Source organism: Pongo abelii, chromosome 21, assembly GCF_028885655.2.
Source record: "Pongo abelii isolate AG06213 chromosome 21, NHGRI_mPonAbe1-v2.0_pri, whole genome shotgun sequence".
In the NCBI taxonomy this organism is placed as follows: Eukaryota; Metazoa; Chordata; class Mammalia; order Primates; family Hominidae; genus Pongo; species Pongo abelii.
The window spans coordinates 39,299,264-39,318,539 of record NC_072006.2 but is presented as its reverse complement, the minus strand read 5'-3'; the positions used below and the strand labels follow the sequence as shown (position 1 = coordinate 39,318,539).

Sequence of the window (19,276 nt, the reverse complement as noted above, 5' to 3'; positions counted from 1 at the left end):
ATAGTGCCTAGGTGACAGAGCGAGACCCTATCTCAAAAAGAAGAAAAATAAAATAAGAATAAAAGTGTAAGTTCAGGCGGGGTGGCTCATGCCTGTAATCCCAACACCTTGGGAGGCTGAGGTGGGCGGATCACCTGAGGTCAGGAGTTTGAGACCAGCCTGGCCAACATGGCGAAACTCTGTCTCTACCACAAATATAAAAATTAGCCGGGCATGGTGGCGCATGCCTGTACTCCCAGCTACTCAGGAGGCTGAGGCAGGAGAATTGTTTGAACCCAGGAAGCGGAGGTTGCGGTGAGCCAAGATCGTGCCACTGCACCCCGGCCTGGGTGACGAGAGTAAAACTCTCATCTCAAAAAATAATAATAATAATAATAACGAGGTCTGAGACTCTAACCAGGGAGTCGTTAATCTAAATGTTTGGACATACTGCCCGCAAAAGTTCAAGCATTTCTACAAAGCAACAGATGGGAAATTTCCCAGGGATAAACTTATTTTTTGGCAAGTCAAAAGTATGTAGTGTGCAAGCCCTGCTTTGGGATTTGGGAGAACCAAATGACCTCCAGATGCTAGAAAAAGGATTCTTCCCTGCTAAAAGAGGTCGAGTGTACTTGGCCAAAGGGGATGTAAAATGCCTTGGCTTCCAACTTCAGGGAATTGAGCTTTTCCCTCTAACTTTCCAGCAGAAGGGAAGGAAATGTTGACCCTAAAACCACATGAAGCTAAAGCTAGAGGACACTGTAGCAGTTCGCCAGATCTCCATTGTTAAATTCTGTATTGGCCTTTTATTTATATATTTGTCATTATTTTTATTAATGCGTTAGAGTATAGGCTGTTTGGGTGAGACATTGATTAAGTTGCTAAATCTCTCTTCAATTCTTAGAATCTGTGCTTCAGGTTTTTGGTTTATAAAATGGTGATAATGACACTTTCTCAGAGGGTTGTGGTAAGGATTAATGGTGTTGATGGATGTAAAGTACAAAGAACATTACTTGCTATGTAAATGTTCGCTATTATCAATACTTGTGACTATTTTCTCCTCCTTCTTCTTGTCCCCCTCCCCATCCCCCTCCTCTTCCTTGTTTAGTTGGCAAATAGTCAAATTCCGTTTGGAATGCTGTCCCACTGTTTTATTCTGCTTCATGGATGTTTCTGGGGGGAAATTTGTGCAGTTGATGTGTGTTGAATTCTGTTTTCTGATTTTTTGCAATAACTCTGTATGGATCTGTTAATATTTTCCTTGTGCTGAGAGATAGTCTCACTCTTTCATCTTCCAGATATGGAAACTGAGTCCCCAAAAGGGAAAATGACTTGCCCGAGATCACACAGAGATAGTGGATAAACAAGTAACAAGACCAAGGGTTTCTGACAACCAGTCCAAGTCTTGTTCCACTGAACACAGAGTCCGAGGACATTGGCCTCAGATACTGATGTGGTCTGAGCTCCCTCCAAACTCTATTCACCCACAGGGAAGACTTGAACACCCTATGATTCCAAGTATTCTCCAATTGACATCTTTCCCTTCTAACAAAATTGCAAGCACTTCAAGGGAAAGGACTATGACTTGATTATTTTGGAATCTTAGTTATATGCTCAGCACTGTGCCTCAAACTTTTGAGGGTAGGAACTATTGCCTATAACACCTTGGATGACTTGGGGCAGATGCTCAGTAAATGGAAACAACTGCCCTGCCTTAAAAAAAAAAAAAAAAAAAAAAAAGAAGAGTTGGGGAGGCAGGGAAGAGAATTAATATGTATCAAGAACTTAATATATACCAGTCACTGTGCTGAGAATGTTCACTTTCATTATCCCATTTAATTCCCAGAATTCCTTTATAGCGTCATCAATTTCTATATTTTACAATAGGAAATTGAGGCTCAGAGAAGTAGGCAACTTACCCTGAGTCTCTTCACAAGTAAATGCTCAAGTGTGACATTTCACTTGTGGGTCATAACCTTCTAGAATCCAATATCATAAACACAGAGTGAGAGAAAGAAGAGTCCTGATACTTTCCAGAGGGTAAAACAATTTTTTTATTCTCATTAGAGAACTATGAAATTAGTCACATGAATTGTGAAAACGTAAGTCATGGTTTTATTTGTTCAGTGACAGTGTGGAAAATGACATCAAGCTAGAAAAAGAATATAAAGGAAAATCATGAGTGTTTCAATCTTGCTTATAAAGAGAGAACTATCGTTACCAAATCCAGGCAACCTGAACCCACCCTTCCTGCAAAAGTTTTGTCCACACTAGAATTTTGAATGGGAGACAAAAAGATAAGCTATAGGATTTATAAATGGAGAAGGTGAGTTTCATAACAGGGAAAGGCCCAGGTCTGAAAAATATTTATTCCCTGTGCTAAGCTGGAAACAGCCCCCTAAAGTCCAGGTCCTAATCTCTGGAAACTGTAAATGTTTCTCTATTTGGAAAAATGGTGGTTTTTTGTTTTTTTGGTTTTTTTTTCTCCAGATGTGATTAAGCTAAAAATCTTGGAATGGGAGTTTATCCTGTATTATCTGGGTTGGGGGGGGTGGGGGGGGCCTAAATGCAATCATAAATGTCCTTATAAGAGAAAAGCAGAAGGAGATGTGACACATCCACAGAGAAGACGATATGAAGACACGGGCAGATACTGGAGTGATACAACCATAAGCTAAGGAATGCCAGCAGTCAGGAGAATCTAGAGAGGCAAGGAACGGATTATCCCTTAGAGCCTTTGGAGTGGGTGTGGCCCTGTCAATAACTTAATTTTAGCCCAGTGAAATTGATTTCAGGCTCCTGACCTCCCAAACTGCGAGATAATAAATTTCTGTTGCTTTAAGCCACTTGGTTTGTGGTAATTTGTTGCAGGAATCACAGGAAACGAATACAGTGCTCCTGTGTTGTTATCCAGGTCTCAGCTTACTGTCATCTCCTTTCCCTTCCATTTGGAAGCCCCAAGAAGAGTTTCTAAAAACATCCCAGGCTGGGCACGGTGGCTCATGCCTGTAATCCCAACACATTGGAAGGCCGAGGTGGGTGGATCACCTGAGGTCAGGAGTTCGAGACCAGCCTGGCCAACATGACGAAACCCTGTCTCTACTAAAAATATAAAAATTAGCTGGGTGCGGTGGCAGGCGCCTGTAATCCCAGCTACTCGGGAAGCTGAGGCAGGAGAATTGCTTGAACCCAGAAGGCGGAGGTTGCAGTGAGCTGAGATAGCACCATTCCAGCCTGGGTGACAAGAATGAAACTCCATCTCAAAAATAAAATGAAATAAATAAATAAATAAAAACATCCTAATATTTACTGAGTGTCTCTTCTGCCAGACACTATGCCAGGCACTTTACATGCAATAGCTCACCAAATCCTCACAATCCTATTAAGTAGGTACTAATATTATTCCTATTAAACGGATGAGGTAACTGAGGCTCAGAGAAAAACTGGCAGCGTCACATCCTAACAGGTGATGAAGCTAGTACTCCAACTCAGGTCTGCCCTAATATAAAGCCCATACTTTTAGCCTCTAGGCTGTATCACCTCAATCTCTCTGGGTTGTCAGGGATTTAATTCTATCAACGGATAGCATTTTGAGACACTTACTTGGGGGATGTTCTCAGGGATGTGGGACCAAAGGAGACCAAACCTGGCTGCACGCCGGCTCAACAAACTGAGCTACCACTTCCATCTGACTTTTTCAGCAAATAGGAGATAGCCAATCCTAGAATCATAGAAAGCTCGACCGAAAAGGATCTCAAAGATCCATTTGTTCAAACTCCTCATTATTTATAGACAAGGATGCTAGCCCCAGAGAAGGAGAGGGTCACAAACACAGGTTATAGATGAGTGACAGAGTTGTAATTAACTGGATCCTAGATCTGACTTCAAATCCAGGGTTGGTTCTATCACATGTCACACTGACCAAAGTCATGGGTGTTGCTATGGTCTAAGGTGCTGACCAAATTTTAGAAACTTGGGAATAAGGGAAATGGAGAAATGGATCACAAACCTCCTGAAAGCTATAGTGCCCCTGCGTAGTCATTCATCTTTTTTTTTTTTTTATATGGAGTTTTGCTCTTTTGCCCAGGCTGGAGTGCAGTGGCGCGATCCTGGCTCACTGCAACCTCCGCCTTCCGGTTTCAAGCAATTCTCCGGCTGCAGCCTCCCGAGTAGCTGGGATTACAGGCACCCGCCACCACCCCTGGCTAATTGTTGTATTTTTAGTAAAGACGGGGTTTCACCATGTTGGCCAGGCTGGTCTCTATCTCTTAACCTCAGGTGATCCACCCACCTTGGCCTCCCAAAGTGTTGGGATTACAGGCGTGAGCCACCGCGCCCGACCAGGGTATTCATTCTTAACCTAAGACATTCTACAGGGCTGATAGGGGTAAGCTTCCGGTTTGAGATGGAGACTGAAGGGACCATGATTGTGTAACCACATCTCAAATTGGGAGGAGAGAAATGTCATGAATTCCTAGAACTGACGGTATTTCAGGAAACCTCAAGAGTGACAGCATCAGAAAATGCAAGAGGTTTAGAAAAAAAAGAGTGTAAGTTTTGGACAAATAAATGTGAGTTGTATCTTATACAATCAATAAGTAACTGGTTTGGGAAACTCAATATCCCTAAATAAGGGAGCAGACCACCCCTCATATTGTCTTATGCCCAATTTCTGCCTCAAAGAAAAAGTAGGAGTTAAAGGAAAGACAGAAGTGAAATCAGTAGTCAGACAGCCCGGCGCTGTATTCCAGGCCTGGTAATTAAAGATCTACCCCTGACCTAACCGGTTATATTATCTATAGATTCCAGACATTGTATGGAAAAACACTGTGAAAATCCCTGTCCTGTTCTGTTCCGTTCTGATTACCGGTGCATGCAGCCTCCAGTCACATACCCGCTGCTTGCTCAATCAATCACGACCCTCTCACGCGGACCCCCTTAGAGTTGTAAGCTCTTAAAAGGGACAGGAATTGCTCACTCGGGAAGCTCGGTTTTTGAGACGTGAGTCAGCGGACGCTCCCGGCTGAATAAAGCTCCTTCCTTCTTTAACCCGGTGTCTGAGGAGTTTTGTCTGCGGCTGGTCCTGCTAGATAATAATGGTAAAGGCTGAACATTTCTCATGCTTACCCTGCCTTCATGCTTAATAAGGTTGTTGAAAAAAATGAATGAGAGAATGCATTTTAAATGCTCCGTACAGTACTAGTACACAACAAGTGCTCAGTATATGCTAGCTGCTATTATTAAAACATTAATTAATAACAGTAGTAACAACAGCCACTGTCTTTAAGACACGTTGATTAGTGTTTCCGAAACCGTATATCCCAAGTTGCTCTTCGGCCGCGTTTAGCTGCCCATTGCATTCCGGGGCTTGTAGTCCGGAAGTGAGAGGCTGATTTCCCAGCGCGCAGGCGCAGTGGCGCGGATCCCCGGAAGAACCCGCAGCAGCTCCCAGGATGAGCTGGTTGCAGTGGCTGCTGCTGCTGCGGGGGCGCTGAGAGGACGTGAGCTCTATGCCTTTCCGGCTGCTCATCCCGCTCGGCCTCCTGTGCGCGCTGCTGCCTCTGCACCATGGTGCGCCAGGTCCCGACGGCTCCGCGCCAGATCCCGCCCACTACAGGTGAAGGAGGCCAGGTTCCCGCCCGTTCGCAGTTGGGGAATGGGAAGCGCGAACCGGGTCCTTTCCCTTTCCGTCCATCCCAGACCCCGACTTGCTCCGACCCAGCCGCTAGGTCCCAGGCAGAAATCAGCTAGTGATTCCCACTTTCCGCCCTGTATGTTGTTCTTCCCCTGCTTGTTTTTGTGTTCTTGCCCCATGCCTGATTTCTCGTCCCCCGCCCAGGGAGCGAGTCAAGGCCATGTTCTACCACGCCTACGACAGCTACCTGGAGAATGCCTTTCCCTTCGATGAGCTGCGACCTCTCACCTGTGACGGGCACGACACCTGGGGCAGGTAGTGCGAGCGGAGGGGCAAAGGGCGGCCAGGGTCTGACTCTCTGGGCCTAGGCGGGCGGGTCAGCTGGGGCTGGTGGCTTCATGGTCTCCTCACCGGCACCAGAAAGCTCCCAGCTGAGCTAGAGCCGCGCTTCCCCCAATTCTTGCTATCACCTCCAGGATCCACTTAGCCTCTCGCAGTGAAAAAAAGTCCTGGATTAGCCGGGTGGGCTGGATCGCTGGGCTCAGCCCCAGCAGTAACAGGCATCAGCTGTGGGGACATAGGCAATTTCTGGAGTAACAAGATACCGTGGAAGGGCTCCAAGAATTAGAAAACCCAACGCTTTCATTGTGTAGGTGGGCATTCAGATCCAGGAAGGAGTGTGACACTTCTAAAACTTAAGTCTTTGTAGTTGGTGTTCCCTGTGCCTGAAATACACTCTCCCCGTTTTCCTCCCATCACTGGCTGCTGCTTGTCATTCAGATCTCAGCTCAGTATCTTAATACCCCGAGTTAGGTGCCATTATCCCTGTTTTACACACGAATGTGCTAAGGTCGGGAGAAATTAAGTAAACTCAAAACTTGTGATGGTTTTTATTTTTTTAAGTTGAAACAAAGTAAATGCAAATGGCAAATTCGAGTGGTAAAAAATTATATACAATAAATATCTTCCATACCCTAGAATTCCAACTATTAACTTTCCTTTGTATCTCTCCAGAAATATTCTTGGTTAATACCATTATATATATATATATAGATGTGTGTATGTGTATCTTTTTAAAATGAACCTCTTAAAGGCGTAATTTGCATATAATAAAATACACTTTTTTTTTTTTTTTTTTTGAGATGGAGTTTCGCTCTTGTTACCCAGGCTGGAGTGCAATGGTGTGATCTTGGCTCACTACAACTTCTGCCTCCTGGCTTCAAGCGATTCTCCTGCCTCAGCCTCCCAAGTAGTTGGGATTACAGGAACCCACCACCACACCCAGCTAATTTTTTTGTGGAGAAGGGGTTTTGCCATTTGGCCAGGCTGGTCTTGAACTCCTGACCTCGGGTGATCCACCCACCTCGGCCTCTCAAAGTGCTGGGGGATTACAGGCATGAGCCACCGTGCCCAGCCTACACTCGTTTGAAGTGACAACCATCACAGTCAAGATATGAAACACTTCTGTCACTTTAAAAAGTTCCCTTGTGGCCCTTTATAGTTCATCCCTGCACCACCACTGACCCTAACAATTGCTGATCTGCTTTCTGTCAGTATGTCTTTTTGAAGCATAGATGGAAACATAGTAAACCACCCTGTCTTTTTCATTAAAAACAATTCGAATGTCTTTCCATCAGCACATAGAAGTCTTGATAACAATCTTTTTGATAACTTCATAGTTTTGCACTGTTTATAACACAGTTTAATCACCCATTAATGGGTGGACAGTTGGGTTCTTTCCAGCCTCTTGCTGTTCTAAGCAATACGGCCATGAACACTCTCAGCTGTTCACTGTGAGGTAAATTCCTAGACGTGAAAATTGGTAAAAGGCCTGTGCTTTAAGCTACAATCTTATACTGCCTCCCAATGGTAGAGGAGAATGCCAGACTATAGGTGATGTATTTAATTACAATTGAGCTACATCAGCCAACCCTCCCAGGTGCATTAAGTGGGTCAGAGGATCCCTGCGATTTTCACTGTGATTTCTCTGTTGTGACTGTAAGTGGGACAGGCAGAGGCATTACTTTGCCTCATTTAGTTTTAGGGGGATCAGATCTAGGGCAGCCACAATATCTGGTATTTGATTTTCTTACTAAGCGGCTGGGATTTCTGTCCTTTTGCAGTTTTTCTCTGACTCTAATTGATGCACTGGACACCTTGCTGGTAAGTATCTCGTCTGTTTCTTTTCCTTTCCACTGTTACATAACCAACATCCTTCCTCTTTTGGCAGCGTGACTGTGGGTGAAAAATGAATTCCTCTCCTAGGCCTTTTATTTGCATCTCATGATTCTGAAGCGTCCGGCTGTGGTTGCCTAGCTAGATAGGGAAAAACGAACTACAACTTATGCAGATTCATTTATTTAGCAAACATTTATAGAGGATCTGTTATGTACAGAGAATTGTGATAGGCTTGCATAGCTCTCTGGGGGATACAGAGACTTTGACATCTCCTGTTTCAGAGGCTTACATTCTAGGGGCCATGTTCAATGATAATAAAAGGATATCAGGCTGAGCACGGTGGCTCACACCTGTAATCCCAGCACTTTGGAAGGCCGAGGCAGGCAGATCACCTGAGGTCAGGGGTTCGAGACCAGCCTGGCCAATATGGTGAAACCCCGTCTCTATTAAAATACAAAAAATTAGCCCCACGCAGTGGCACATGTCTGTTATCCCAGCTACTGGAGAGGCTGAGGCAGGAGAATTGCTTGAACCCAGGAGGCGGAGGTTGCAGTGAGCCGAGATTGCACCATTGCACTACAGCCTGGGTGACAAGAGTGAAACTTCATCTCAAAAAAAATTATAAAAAAATAGTGACTAGTTAGTATGTTTCTGTAGGGCTTAGTACAGACATGTATTAATTCTTCCAACAACTTCTTGAGGTAAGTACCTTTACTCCTTCTTATTGCTAAGAAACCTGATGCTTAGGGCTGGGCGCAGTGGCTCACGCCTGTAATCCCAGCACTTTGGGAGGCCAAGGCAGGAGGATCACTTGAGCACAGGAGTTCAAGACCAGCCTGGGCAATATGGTGAAACCCCGTCTCTACCAAAAATATAAAAAATTAGGCATGATGGCACATGTCTGTGGCTCCATCTGTTAGGGAGGAGGGTGAGGTGGGAGGATTGTTTGAGTCAGGGAGGCAGAGGTTGCAGTGAGCCGAGATCGCCACTGCACTCCAGTCTGGGTAACAGGGTAAAACCCTGTCTCAGACAAACAAAAAAAAGATATAAAAGAAACCTGATACTTAGAAAGGTAAAAAGGGCCAGGTGTGGTGGCTCATGCCTGTAATCCCAGCGCTTTGGGAGGCCAACATTGCTCAAGCCCCAGAGTTCGAGGCTGTGATGAGCTATGATCACACCACTGCACTCCAACCTGTGTAACAGAGCAAGACCCTGTCTCAAAAAAAAAGACTTGGACTGGTCCAGGTCAAGTACCCACTCCACAGCTAGAGGGATGGGATCAGCCTCTCCCAAACCACAGGAGTGACTACCGGGGAAGAGTGATTCCTCAAGGGTAAATTGAGATGTTACTATCAAAAGAAGAGAGATTGAGATTGCATTTGGCTAACGGTTTAAATAAAGAGGGTTTATTTTCTCAAGTAAAAGAAAGTCTAGAGGTAATTTCTAGCATTGGGTCAGCTACTCAACTGTGTCGTCAGAGACCAGGGTCTTTGTAGCTTTGCATTCCAGTATCGTTAGTGTTTTGGCTTTTATTCTAATGCTTAGTACCTCATGGTTTCACATAGCTGCCATCGCTTCAGAAATAGAGTCTGAGTCCAAGGCAGAAAGAGAGAGACTAAAAGCCATGTTAGCTGTGTTTGTCCCTTGGTATTAAGAAAACAGAAGCCTTCCCAGAAGTGCCCCCAGTAGACCTCTCAAGGGTCAGAATTCACTGGGTAACACAATCAACTGCAGCAGCAAAGGAGGCTGAGAAAGCTTCTGCATTTCCAGCCTCTGGTGGGAGGCCATGAGGTAAAGAGAGTAGGAATGAATTAGTTTTGGGCCAACCAACCTGTTCTGTTTTCCACAAGGTTGAAAGTGACAACTGATATCTACTGCAAATGTCAAACTAAGACTTTTGGCCAGGTGCAGTGGCTCACACCTGTAATCTCAGCACTTTCGGAGGCCAAGGCAGGTGGATCACGAGGTCAGGAGTTTGAGACCAGCCTGGCCAACATGGTGAAACCCCGTCTCTACTAAAAATACAAAAATTAGCTGGGCATGGTGGTGCATAATCCCAGCTACTCAGGGGGCTGAGGCAGGAGAATCGCTTGAGCCTGGGAGGCGGAGTTTGAAGTGAGCTGAGATCGCGCCACTGCACTCCACCCTGGGCAACACAGCGAGACTCTGTCTCAAAAAAACAAAACAAAAAACCTAAGACTTCTATGTGTAGTTTGCGTTCTTTATATTGTGTCCATTTAAATGACGACATAGTGACTCTTAATTGGGACCTAGGAATTTACTTAACCAGTCTCTCGGTATGAAGTCTCTAGATGATTTCTAGCTCTCAGTGTTTTCTTCTGCTGTCAACAATCCTAGGACAGAAACTGGAGGTCTTAAGTGGAATTAGTGAGGGCCACGTCAACATAGGATCCCAGACTCTGAATCTGCCTCCATGCATGTAAGAGCCTCATTGTCAGGTCTCTTTTTTATTTCCAGATTTTGGGGAATGTCTCAGAATTCCAAAGAGTGGTTGAAGTGCTCCAGGACAACGTGGACTTTGATATTGATGTGAACGCCTCTGTGTTTGAAACCAACATTCGAGGTGAGTGCTGCTCTCTAGGACCTTTAAAAGAAAAAAGAGTGTGAAGTTGCCTCTGTAAACCAAGAAGTGGTAAATAGGATTTTCAGGACTGACCATGCCAGGACCCTTGGCCAAAACCTCTGACCGACAGAGCTCGTCTTCCCTCCTGGAGGGTGAGGTGGGGAAGTCTCAGGATTTCCCCATCAGTTTCAGATGTGAAAGTGAGCAGGAGACTAAAAGACTGGAAAGAAATACACCAGATTACTCACCTCTTTAATATGTATTTGATACTAGGCACACAGCTATGAACAAGAAAGATATGATCCTTGCCTTCTTGGAACTTATTGTCTGTCCAATCCAATTTTCTGCAATGATAGGAAACGTTTTATATCTGTGTTTTGTCCAGTATGGTAGCCACGAACCACATGAGCTATTGAGCATTTGAAATGTATCTACTACAACTATGGAACTGAATTTTTAATTTCATTTAATTGTAATGATATTAAATTTAAGCAGTCACATGTGGTTAGTGATTATTGTATTGGACAGTGCAAATCCAGGGCATTAATCTTCCAAACTTGGCAGCCCATAGGAACCACTTGGGACCTTTTAAAAAATTCAAATGTTGAGGCTCCACCCTAAACCTAATGAATTGGAATCTCTGTGTTGGGTCCTAGAATCAGTATTTTTAGCAGACTTCCAGTGATTCTTGTGAAGCTACCACAGCCCTTATTTGCATCGAACCTCTAAACCACTTAACAGCTGTCACCTCTGGATGGCAGAGTTCTGTTTTTCCCCATTATTTTGTATGTTTTCTGCAATGAAACTTATATTCCAGACATATGACCCATAAAAGTTTAAAAAAGAGAAGAGAGCAGACGGACAACATGGTCTAAAATCCTGGTTTAGGAATCCGGCCTGAGTTTGAGGCTGTGCTTGTTGCTGTGTCTCCCAGCTTCTGAGCCCAGTTTGTCATCTGTGAATGAAGGTCATTCTTATACCTTCATTTCTGATATGAATATAATTGACACCAGCTTTCTTTTGGTTGACCTTTTCCCATGTATCTTTTTCTATCCTTTCCATCTTTCTGTAGTTTTATGATTAGATACATCTTTTGCAAATAGAGTATTATATTTTGTTTATCCATTCTGACAGTCTTTAACTGACACATTTAATCCATTTACATTTACTGTAATTACTGATATATTTGCACTCATTTCTACAGTATTGTGCCCTCTGTGCCATCTTCTTTTTTTTTTTGAGACGGAGTCTCGCTCTGTCGCCCAGGCGGGAGTATAGTGATGCGATCTCGGCTTACTGCAACCTCTGCCTCCCGGGTTCAAGTGATTCTCCTGTCTCAGCCTCCCGTGTAGCTGGGATTGCAGGTGCCCGCCACCACGCCCTGCTAATTTTTGTATTTTTTGTAGAGATGGGGTTTCACCATGTTGGCCAGGCTAGTCTCAAACTCCTGACCTCAGGTGATCAGCCCGCCTCAGCCTCCCAAAGTGCTGGGATTATAGGTGTGAGCCACTGCACCCGGCCCTGTGCCATCTTCTTTATGTTCCTTTATTTTGTCCTTTTTCATGCCTTCTTTAGATTGTTTTTCCCCCCATTCCATTTTCCTCTTACTAATATGGAAATTATGCACAATACCTAGCTTTTTACATAGTTTTCCAAGCAAATTTAACAAATATAACTTATCAAAGTCTAAATTTAATGAAAATCTTTGTTCTTCTCCTGAATAATGCAAAACCTGGCTTAGAGAACATCCTGACCTATATGCTATAGTTACATATTTTAGTTATTTGTTTTAAACCTGCCATACATTATAATTTTTATTCTATACTGTTGAAGTTTTGCATTTACACATATATTTACCACTTTTTTGTTGTTGTTGGTTTGAAATAGAGTCTCACTCTGTCACCCAGGCTGGAGTGCAGTGGCACGATCTTGGCTCACCCCCACCTCCTGGGTTTAAACGATTCTCCTGCCTCAGCCTCCAGAGTAGCTGGGATTACAGGTGTGTACCACCACGCCAGGCTAATTTTTGTATTTTTAGTAGAGATGGTGTTTCACCACATTGGCCAGGCTGGTCTCAAACTCCTGATCTTGAGTGATCCACCTGCGTTGGCTTCCCAAAGTGCTGGAATTACAGGCGTGAGCCACTGTGCCTGGCCTATTTACCACTTTTTTGACTATTTTTTCTTTTCATGTCTCAGACCTTTTCTCTAAAGTATTTCCTTTAGAATTTCCTTTAATGCAGGTGTGTGCTTCGTAAACATTCCCAGCTTTTGTTTATATAAAAATGTCTTTATTCCACTGTCTTTGGTTGGCCTTTCGGTGATATTTTTGCTGGGCGTATGGTTCTAGGTTGATGATTACTTTCTCTTATTGTGTTGAAAAATTTTTCCATTATCTTCTGGTTTCATTATTGTTAAGAAGCAATCTGTCAATTTAATTATTATTTCTTTGTAGAGAATCTTGTTTTGGTTTTCACTTTGGCTGTCTCCTCCTTTTCAAAACTTTTTATTATGGAAAACTTCAAACATAAAAGTAGAGAAAATAGTATAATGAACCAGATGTGCCCATCACCCAGCATTAATAATTATTATTACATGGATTCTGGCTGCATTCGAGATCATTTTTCCCTTTGGTGTTCTGCAGTTTTACGATAATGTACATACATGTAGATTTCTTTTCTTTTTTTTTTTTTTTTTTGAGTTGGAGTCTCGCTCTGTCGCCCAGGCTGGAGTGCAGTGGCGTGATTTTAGCTCACTGCAACCTCCGCCTCCTGGGTTCAAGGAATTCTCCTGCCTCAGCCTCCCGAGTAGCTGGGACTACAGGCGCACAACGCCACGCCCGGCTCATTTTTTGTATTTTTAATAGAGACAGGGTTTCACCGTGTTTACCAGGCTGGTCACGAACTCCTGAGCTCAGGCAGTCCACCTGCCTCAGCCTCCCAAAGTGCTGGGATTACAGGCGTGAGCCACCATTCCCAGACTTTTCCCAGGGTTTCACCATGTTAGCCGGGATGGTCTCCATCTCCTGACTTCTGTGATCTGTCCACCTCGGCTCCCAAAGTGCTGGGACTACAGACATGAGCCACCATGCCTGGCCTACATAGGGAACTTTTATCAGACTTCCACTTGGGGCAGGTCTGACCTTGGTCTCCTATTCCCTCTCTGCAGGGAAGAGTGGAATTTTGAAGCTTAGGGTCACCAGTTATTTTCAGTGAGAGGGCCACTCAGGATATCTATTTAGCTGTATTTCCAAGAACCTTTGTGTCTTTTTAAAAGTTCTAAATAGGCCGGGTGTGGTGGCTCACGCCTGTAAACCCAGCACTTTGGGAGGCTGAGACAGGCGGATCATGAGGTCAGGAGATTGAGACCATCCTGGCTAGCACAGTGAAACACCGTGTCTACAAAAAAAAATACAAAAAAAATTAGCCGGGCATGGTGGTGAGCACCTGTAGTCCCAGCTACTCAGGAGGCTGAGGCAGGAGAATGGCATGAACCTGGGAGGTGGAGCTTGCAGTGAGCCGAAATCGCGCCACTGCACTCCAGCCTGGGCGACACAGCGAGACTCCGTCTCAAAAAAAAAAAAAAAAAAAAAAAAAAAAAGTTCTAAATATTGCATAATAAGTTGAAATAGATAAATTAGTTAAATAAAGGTAATAACCACCATTACCCCTTCCCCCCGGGTATGACATGTGACTGGGAGACAGACAGAGTGACAAATGGAATGAGCATGGGCTTTGGAATCAAAGATACTCAGCCCTACCACCTACTAGATGGGTGACCTGGGGCAAGTCACTTTATCTCATGGAACCTCAGTATCTTCATATGAAGAGGGGGCAGTAGTACTTAGTGCTTGGTACACAATAGGGACTTACAAAAAACAGCCACTGTTCCTGTGAGGCACCAAGAGAAGAAAACCCCATAAACTTAACACCATATAAATATGTGGGATTAAGGGACTCTTTTTTCGCTAGGTGGCTCTAGCTCTTTCCCAGTGAGCCACCCCAATAGAGTGAGGTTTTTTGTTTGTTTGTTTTTACCCATGAAATAGCCTCAGGAGGTCCTGAGAACATGCGCCCCACAATAGAGTGTTTAGGTTTAACTCGCACAGGGGAAAGATCCTTGGTCCCTCGGTCTTTCCCTTTGGACTGTGCCATTTGCTTTCTGTGCCATCTGTAGTCGTAGGAGGACTCCTGTCTGCTCATCTGCTCTCCAAGAAGGCTGGGGTGGAAGTAGAGGCTGGATGGCCCTGTTCTGGGCCTCTCCTGAGAATGGCTGAGGAGGCGGCCCGAAAACTCCTCCCAGGTAAGACCCGCACAGAGGTGGGGCAGAGATGAAGTCCAGTAGGTCCTGCTTCCCTTGCTGAAGATGAGAGTGGCAGTGCTGAATTAATTCCTGGTATTTCTCACCAGGTGTATTTGGTCTTTCTACCCACCAGGCACCCACCATGGAAATCAGGAGTGTCCTGGGCATTTTAAGGGCCTGCTGGGGCCCTGACCCAGATGGATGAGTTGACCTCATTATTGTTTGCAGGGAATGGTTGAAGGTGGCCAGCTGGTGGGGGGAAGGCCATTACCCTTATTTTGAATGAGCCCATTTGTCCCCTCCCAGGTTCTACAGTTATTGCACACACTGCTGGAGTAACAGGGGCCCAGGGAAGGGTGTTGGTGTGAGCATTAACAGCCCTGGATTCTAGACTCAGCTCTGCCAGCCAACATCTTGACCAAGCCACTCTTTCTCTTCACAGTTTGCTGTTTGTTTGTTTGTGATGGAGTCTTGCTCTGTCGCCCAGGCTGGAGTGCAGTGGCGCAATCTCAGGTCACTGTAACCACCGCCTCCTGGGTTCAAGCAATTCTTTTGCCTCAGCCTTTTGAGTAGCTGGGATTATAGGCGCCTGCCACCATGCACAGCTAATTTTTGTATTTTTTAGTAGAGATGAAGTTTCATCATGTTGATCAGGCTGGTCTCAAACTCCTGACCTCAAGTGATCTGCCTGCCTCGGCCTCCCAAAGTGCTGGGATTACAGGCATGAGCCACTGTGTCTGGCCTCTCTCCACAGTTTAATTTCTCCATCTATCAAATGAGAATCATAATTTCCACCTCCCTACCACATCGGGTTTTGGGGAGGCTAAAATGAGGTCAGGAAGGAGAAACTGCTTAGAGAACCTCCAATACTTTTAAAACGAGAGAGATTTGTTTTGTGGCTAAGCTGTGTCCAGGGCTGCAGGCCAAGCCTCCATGTTTTTGTCTAGTGGGGCAGTAACACCAGGCTCAGTAGCATCAACTGTACACTGTGTTCCCTTCAGGGTGTGGTGGAGGCTCTGAGGACTGTTCACACCCAGACACGTCACACTATGCTTTCCATTAGCCTCTTGGCCATCTCACTTATTTATCCCTTTTCTTTCTTAATTTTTTTTTTTTTTTTGAGACACGGTCTCGTTCTGTTGCCCAGGCTAGAGTGCAGTGGCGTGATCATGGCTTACTGCAGCCTCTTGTACTTCTGGGCTCAGTTGATTCTCCCACCTCAGCCTCCTGAGTAGCTGGGATTACAGGCAGATGCCACCGCGCATGGCTAAATTTTTTTCTGTAGAGATGAGATTTCACCATGTTGCCCAGGCTGGTCTTGAACTCCCGGGATCAAGTGATCCACCTGCCTTGGCCTCCCAAAGTGTTGGGATTACAGGTGTGAGCCACCACATCCGGCCTCTTTATCCTTCTCACATAGCAGTTGCCTTTCCTTTGAGGGAGAGCTGAGGATAGTGGGTGACCTGGGTTCAGGTCTCACTCATGGCTCATGGCTCATGGCTTGAGCGTCTCCTTGCAGACATTGTGTCCTGTGTGATTCGTCCCTGGAGGAAACTCTGGAAACTCTGCCTAGCTGCTCCTCCTTTATAATTTAATTATTTTTGGTCATTGGTCATTTTATAAAAAAAGGTCAAGAAACAGGATTTTGTCACTCCTTTTTAATACAGCCTGACTTTTTCTGAAATATTGCTTAGAGCCCTTCCTAGTTGTGACTTGCTCTCCCGCTGGTGCCTGCCAGATAGCAAGTTTCTTATCTGTGGCAGACAGAGTTGCTAGACCCTGTGGTTCTTGGAAGTGTCGACACCTTTGTTCACAGTTTGGTGACACATAGGCCGCTCTGGAGTTGTTTGACCTTTAGGCCTGGAGAGGAAATCTCTGCCTCTGGCTGGTTGTCCAGTTCTCATCTTGAACCAGAAGGCACTTGGGTGGGGCGGGCAGAGAACTGGACTGGGGCTAGGGGTGGGCACAGGGGAGGCGTTCCCATCCCAGCTCTGTTTGACTCTCTCTGTGTGACCTGTGGCTGAATCACTTCTTTACAGGCATGGTTTTCCCTACCTATAAATCGAGGGTCATACTATATCCGTGGTTTAGTGGTTTATATCCTATTTTGCTTCCCTTTAAAAATAATTTAGCCCCTATACTCTTTATTTAAAGCAGAGATCTTTATTTAAAGCCTGTGAATGGCTTTGTTTATTATTATTATTATTTTGAGACAGGGTCTCGCTCTGTCGCCCAGGCTGGAGTGCAGTGGTGCAATCTCAGCTCACTGCAGCCCACGCCTCTTGGGTTCCAACAGTTCTCGTGCCTCAACTCCCAGATAGCCAGAATTACAGGCGTGCACCACCACGCTTGTCTAATTTTTGTATTTTTAGTAGAAACAGGGTTTCACCATGTTGGCCAGGCTGGTCTCGAACTCCTGGCCTCAAGTGATCTGCCTGCCTTGGCCACCCAAAGTGCTGGGATTATAGGTGTGAGCCAAAAGTCTATGAAGGGCTTTGAACGGGGCTTACTCTTGTCATTGTGCCACAAGCCCCACCACTTTCTGTGGCTTAAACCCTGCCTGCATCACAATAAGTTACCTGCCTGGGCTTTGAAGGCGTAGTGTAAAATAAATAAAAATAGCTAAAGCTCTCTAGCTAAAGCGAATGTGTGTGGAGCACAGCCTGCTCCCTGCCCCCTCATCACGAGCAGGAACCCAAGGGTTGTGCAGAGCAGTGTTTGACAGCATCTGGGCTGGGTGGCTGCTCAGGGCCCTCCAGTTATGACATTTATCTTTCTCTGGCTCAGACTCTAGCAGGACACCCAGGAGAAAGAGGGAAGTGCTGGCTAAGGTCCCAGGCTTTGGGCGTGTATCAGAACTATCCCTATCCCCCTGCTCCTGTCCGGGGTCATAATTTGTCAATTGTTCAGCCTTTCAGACCCCCACTGGCATGCCATATGGAACGGTGAACTTACTTCATGGCGTGAACCCAGGAGAGACCCCTGTCACCTGTACGGCAGGGATTGGGACCTTCATTGTTGAATTTGCCACCCTGAGCAGCCTCACTGGTGACCCGGTGTTCGAAGATGTGGCCAGAGTGGCTTTGATGCGCCTCTGGGAGAGCCGGTCAGATATCGGGCTGGTAGGTTCGCTGCTGCCCTTCCTGTTTGAGTCCCTGCTTACGAGGCCCAGGGCTCTGAGCAATAAGTTGCAGTCAAGCCAAGGAAAACTTAGGGTGACCTTGGGAGTGGTCCAGGATTTGGGCTCAGGACACCAAAAATAGACCAAGCCTCCAATTCAAGTTTGGCTTGGAATGGGGAGGAGAATGGGAAAGCACATTTCTGGCAGGCAGCAGGGGCTGCATTAAGCTTTGACCACTTGAGATTCTCTGATTTCTAGGAAGAGGGTCGTATGTTTCATGCCCCTGACTCACTTGATGACTTCAGATCATCAGCTCGTCCGGCCTTCATTTTTAGCGTCTATCTGTATTTGCTGTGTTTCTTAGGACATCGGTTCTGAGACATACTGAATGGCTGTTGCGTGAAAAAATAAGTCTTGGCCAATTAAGTTAGGGGAATATTATATATAATATCCCCCCCGTTTTTTGAGAGTCAGAATGCACATGAGCAGAATAAAAGTCCTCTAGTAAAGAAATCTATTCAACTTTGTTTAATGTAACATTTCCCAAACTTATTTAACACCAGAGCTTCCCTTTATCTTCCAGTACTATTAACCCATGGAAATTGAACACACTTTGGACCAGATGATCTCTAAGGTCAGTTTCAGCTTCTAAATGGGATAATTCAATAAGATTAACAGTAATTGAGCCAAAGCCATCCAGGACATAACACTGGATTTAGTCAGAACTGGATTCAGGCCCTGGCCTTGCTACATTGAAACTGTGTGACCCTGAGCAAGTCACTCAACCTCTCTGGTCCTCAGTTACTTCAGCAGTAACGTTAATATATTAATACCAACTTTGCTGAGTCACTCTGACTTAGGAAGACTGCGTTCAGGTCTAGGCACATTTTACGCAGTCTGGTGCTAATTCAGCTTGAAAAGTAAAGCTTGTGTGAGGACTCCTTGAAAATCCCTTAAGAAGGTGCCCCCCCTAAGGCTGGGCGCAGTGGCTCATGCCTGTTAATTCCAGCACTTTGGGAGACTGAGGCGGGTGGATCACCTGAGATAGGGAGTTCGAGACCAGCCTGACCAACATGGAGAACCCCATCTCTACTAAAAAATACAAAATTAGCCGGGCGTGGTGGTGCATGCCTGTAATCCCAGCTACTTGGGAGGCTGAGGCAGGAGAATTGCCTGAACCTGGGAGGCGGAGGTTGCGAGGAGCCGAGATCACGCCATTGCACTCCAGCCTGGGCAACAAGAGCGAGACTTCATCTTAAAAAAATAAAGGTGCCCCCCTGGAGACCTGTAGTAAATCCCTTAGTCCATCTCAGGCAGGTTTTGCTCCAGCAGTGGGACTGTAGTAGATTCTGTTGGTGCCATGCCCATATCCTCTCAACTCTTACCATTTCCATGCACACAGGCCAGTCTTCGAACTGCTATCACCTGCGCCTCTTTGCCTGTGGGTCTCCTCTGGTGCCTGGAGCCACTCTGCTTAC

At 45.4% G+C, this 19,276-nt stretch overlaps 2 protein-coding genes across 3 annotated transcripts in view; one reads left to right on the top strand and one right to left on the bottom strand.

Moving 5' to 3' along the window:
• The window catches only part of PROCR (protein C receptor), a 63,867-nt gene extending 58,606 nt beyond the window's left edge, over positions 1–5,261 (bottom strand). The window contains exon 1 of the mRNA XM_054542192.2: positions 4,958–5,261. The gene's annotated coding sequence lies outside the window, so the exon portion shown is untranslated. The remainder of the gene's footprint in view (positions 1–4,957) is intronic.
• Positions 5,262–5,356: 95 nt separating this feature from the next.
• Positions 5,357–19,276, top strand: part of EDEM2 (ER degradation enhancing alpha-mannosidase like protein 2) — a 31,904-nt gene continuing 17,984 nt past the window's right edge. Inside the window, exons 1-6 of one of the 2 annotated variants that reach the window (XM_024239010.3) lie at positions 5,357–5,596; positions 5,819–5,929; positions 7,738–7,777; positions 10,271–10,376; positions 14,552–14,677; positions 17,588–17,799. In XM_024239010.3, the coding sequence (XP_024094778.1) occupies positions 5,490–5,596; positions 5,819–5,929; positions 7,738–7,777; positions 10,271–10,376; positions 14,552–14,677; positions 17,588–17,799 (702 nt within the window). In that variant the 5' untranslated portion in view covers positions 5,357–5,489. The remainder of the gene's footprint in view (positions 5,597–5,818; positions 5,930–7,737; positions 7,778–10,270; positions 10,377–14,551; positions 14,678–17,587; positions 17,800–19,276) is intronic. The other variant, XM_024239011.3, reaches the window with a different exon arrangement.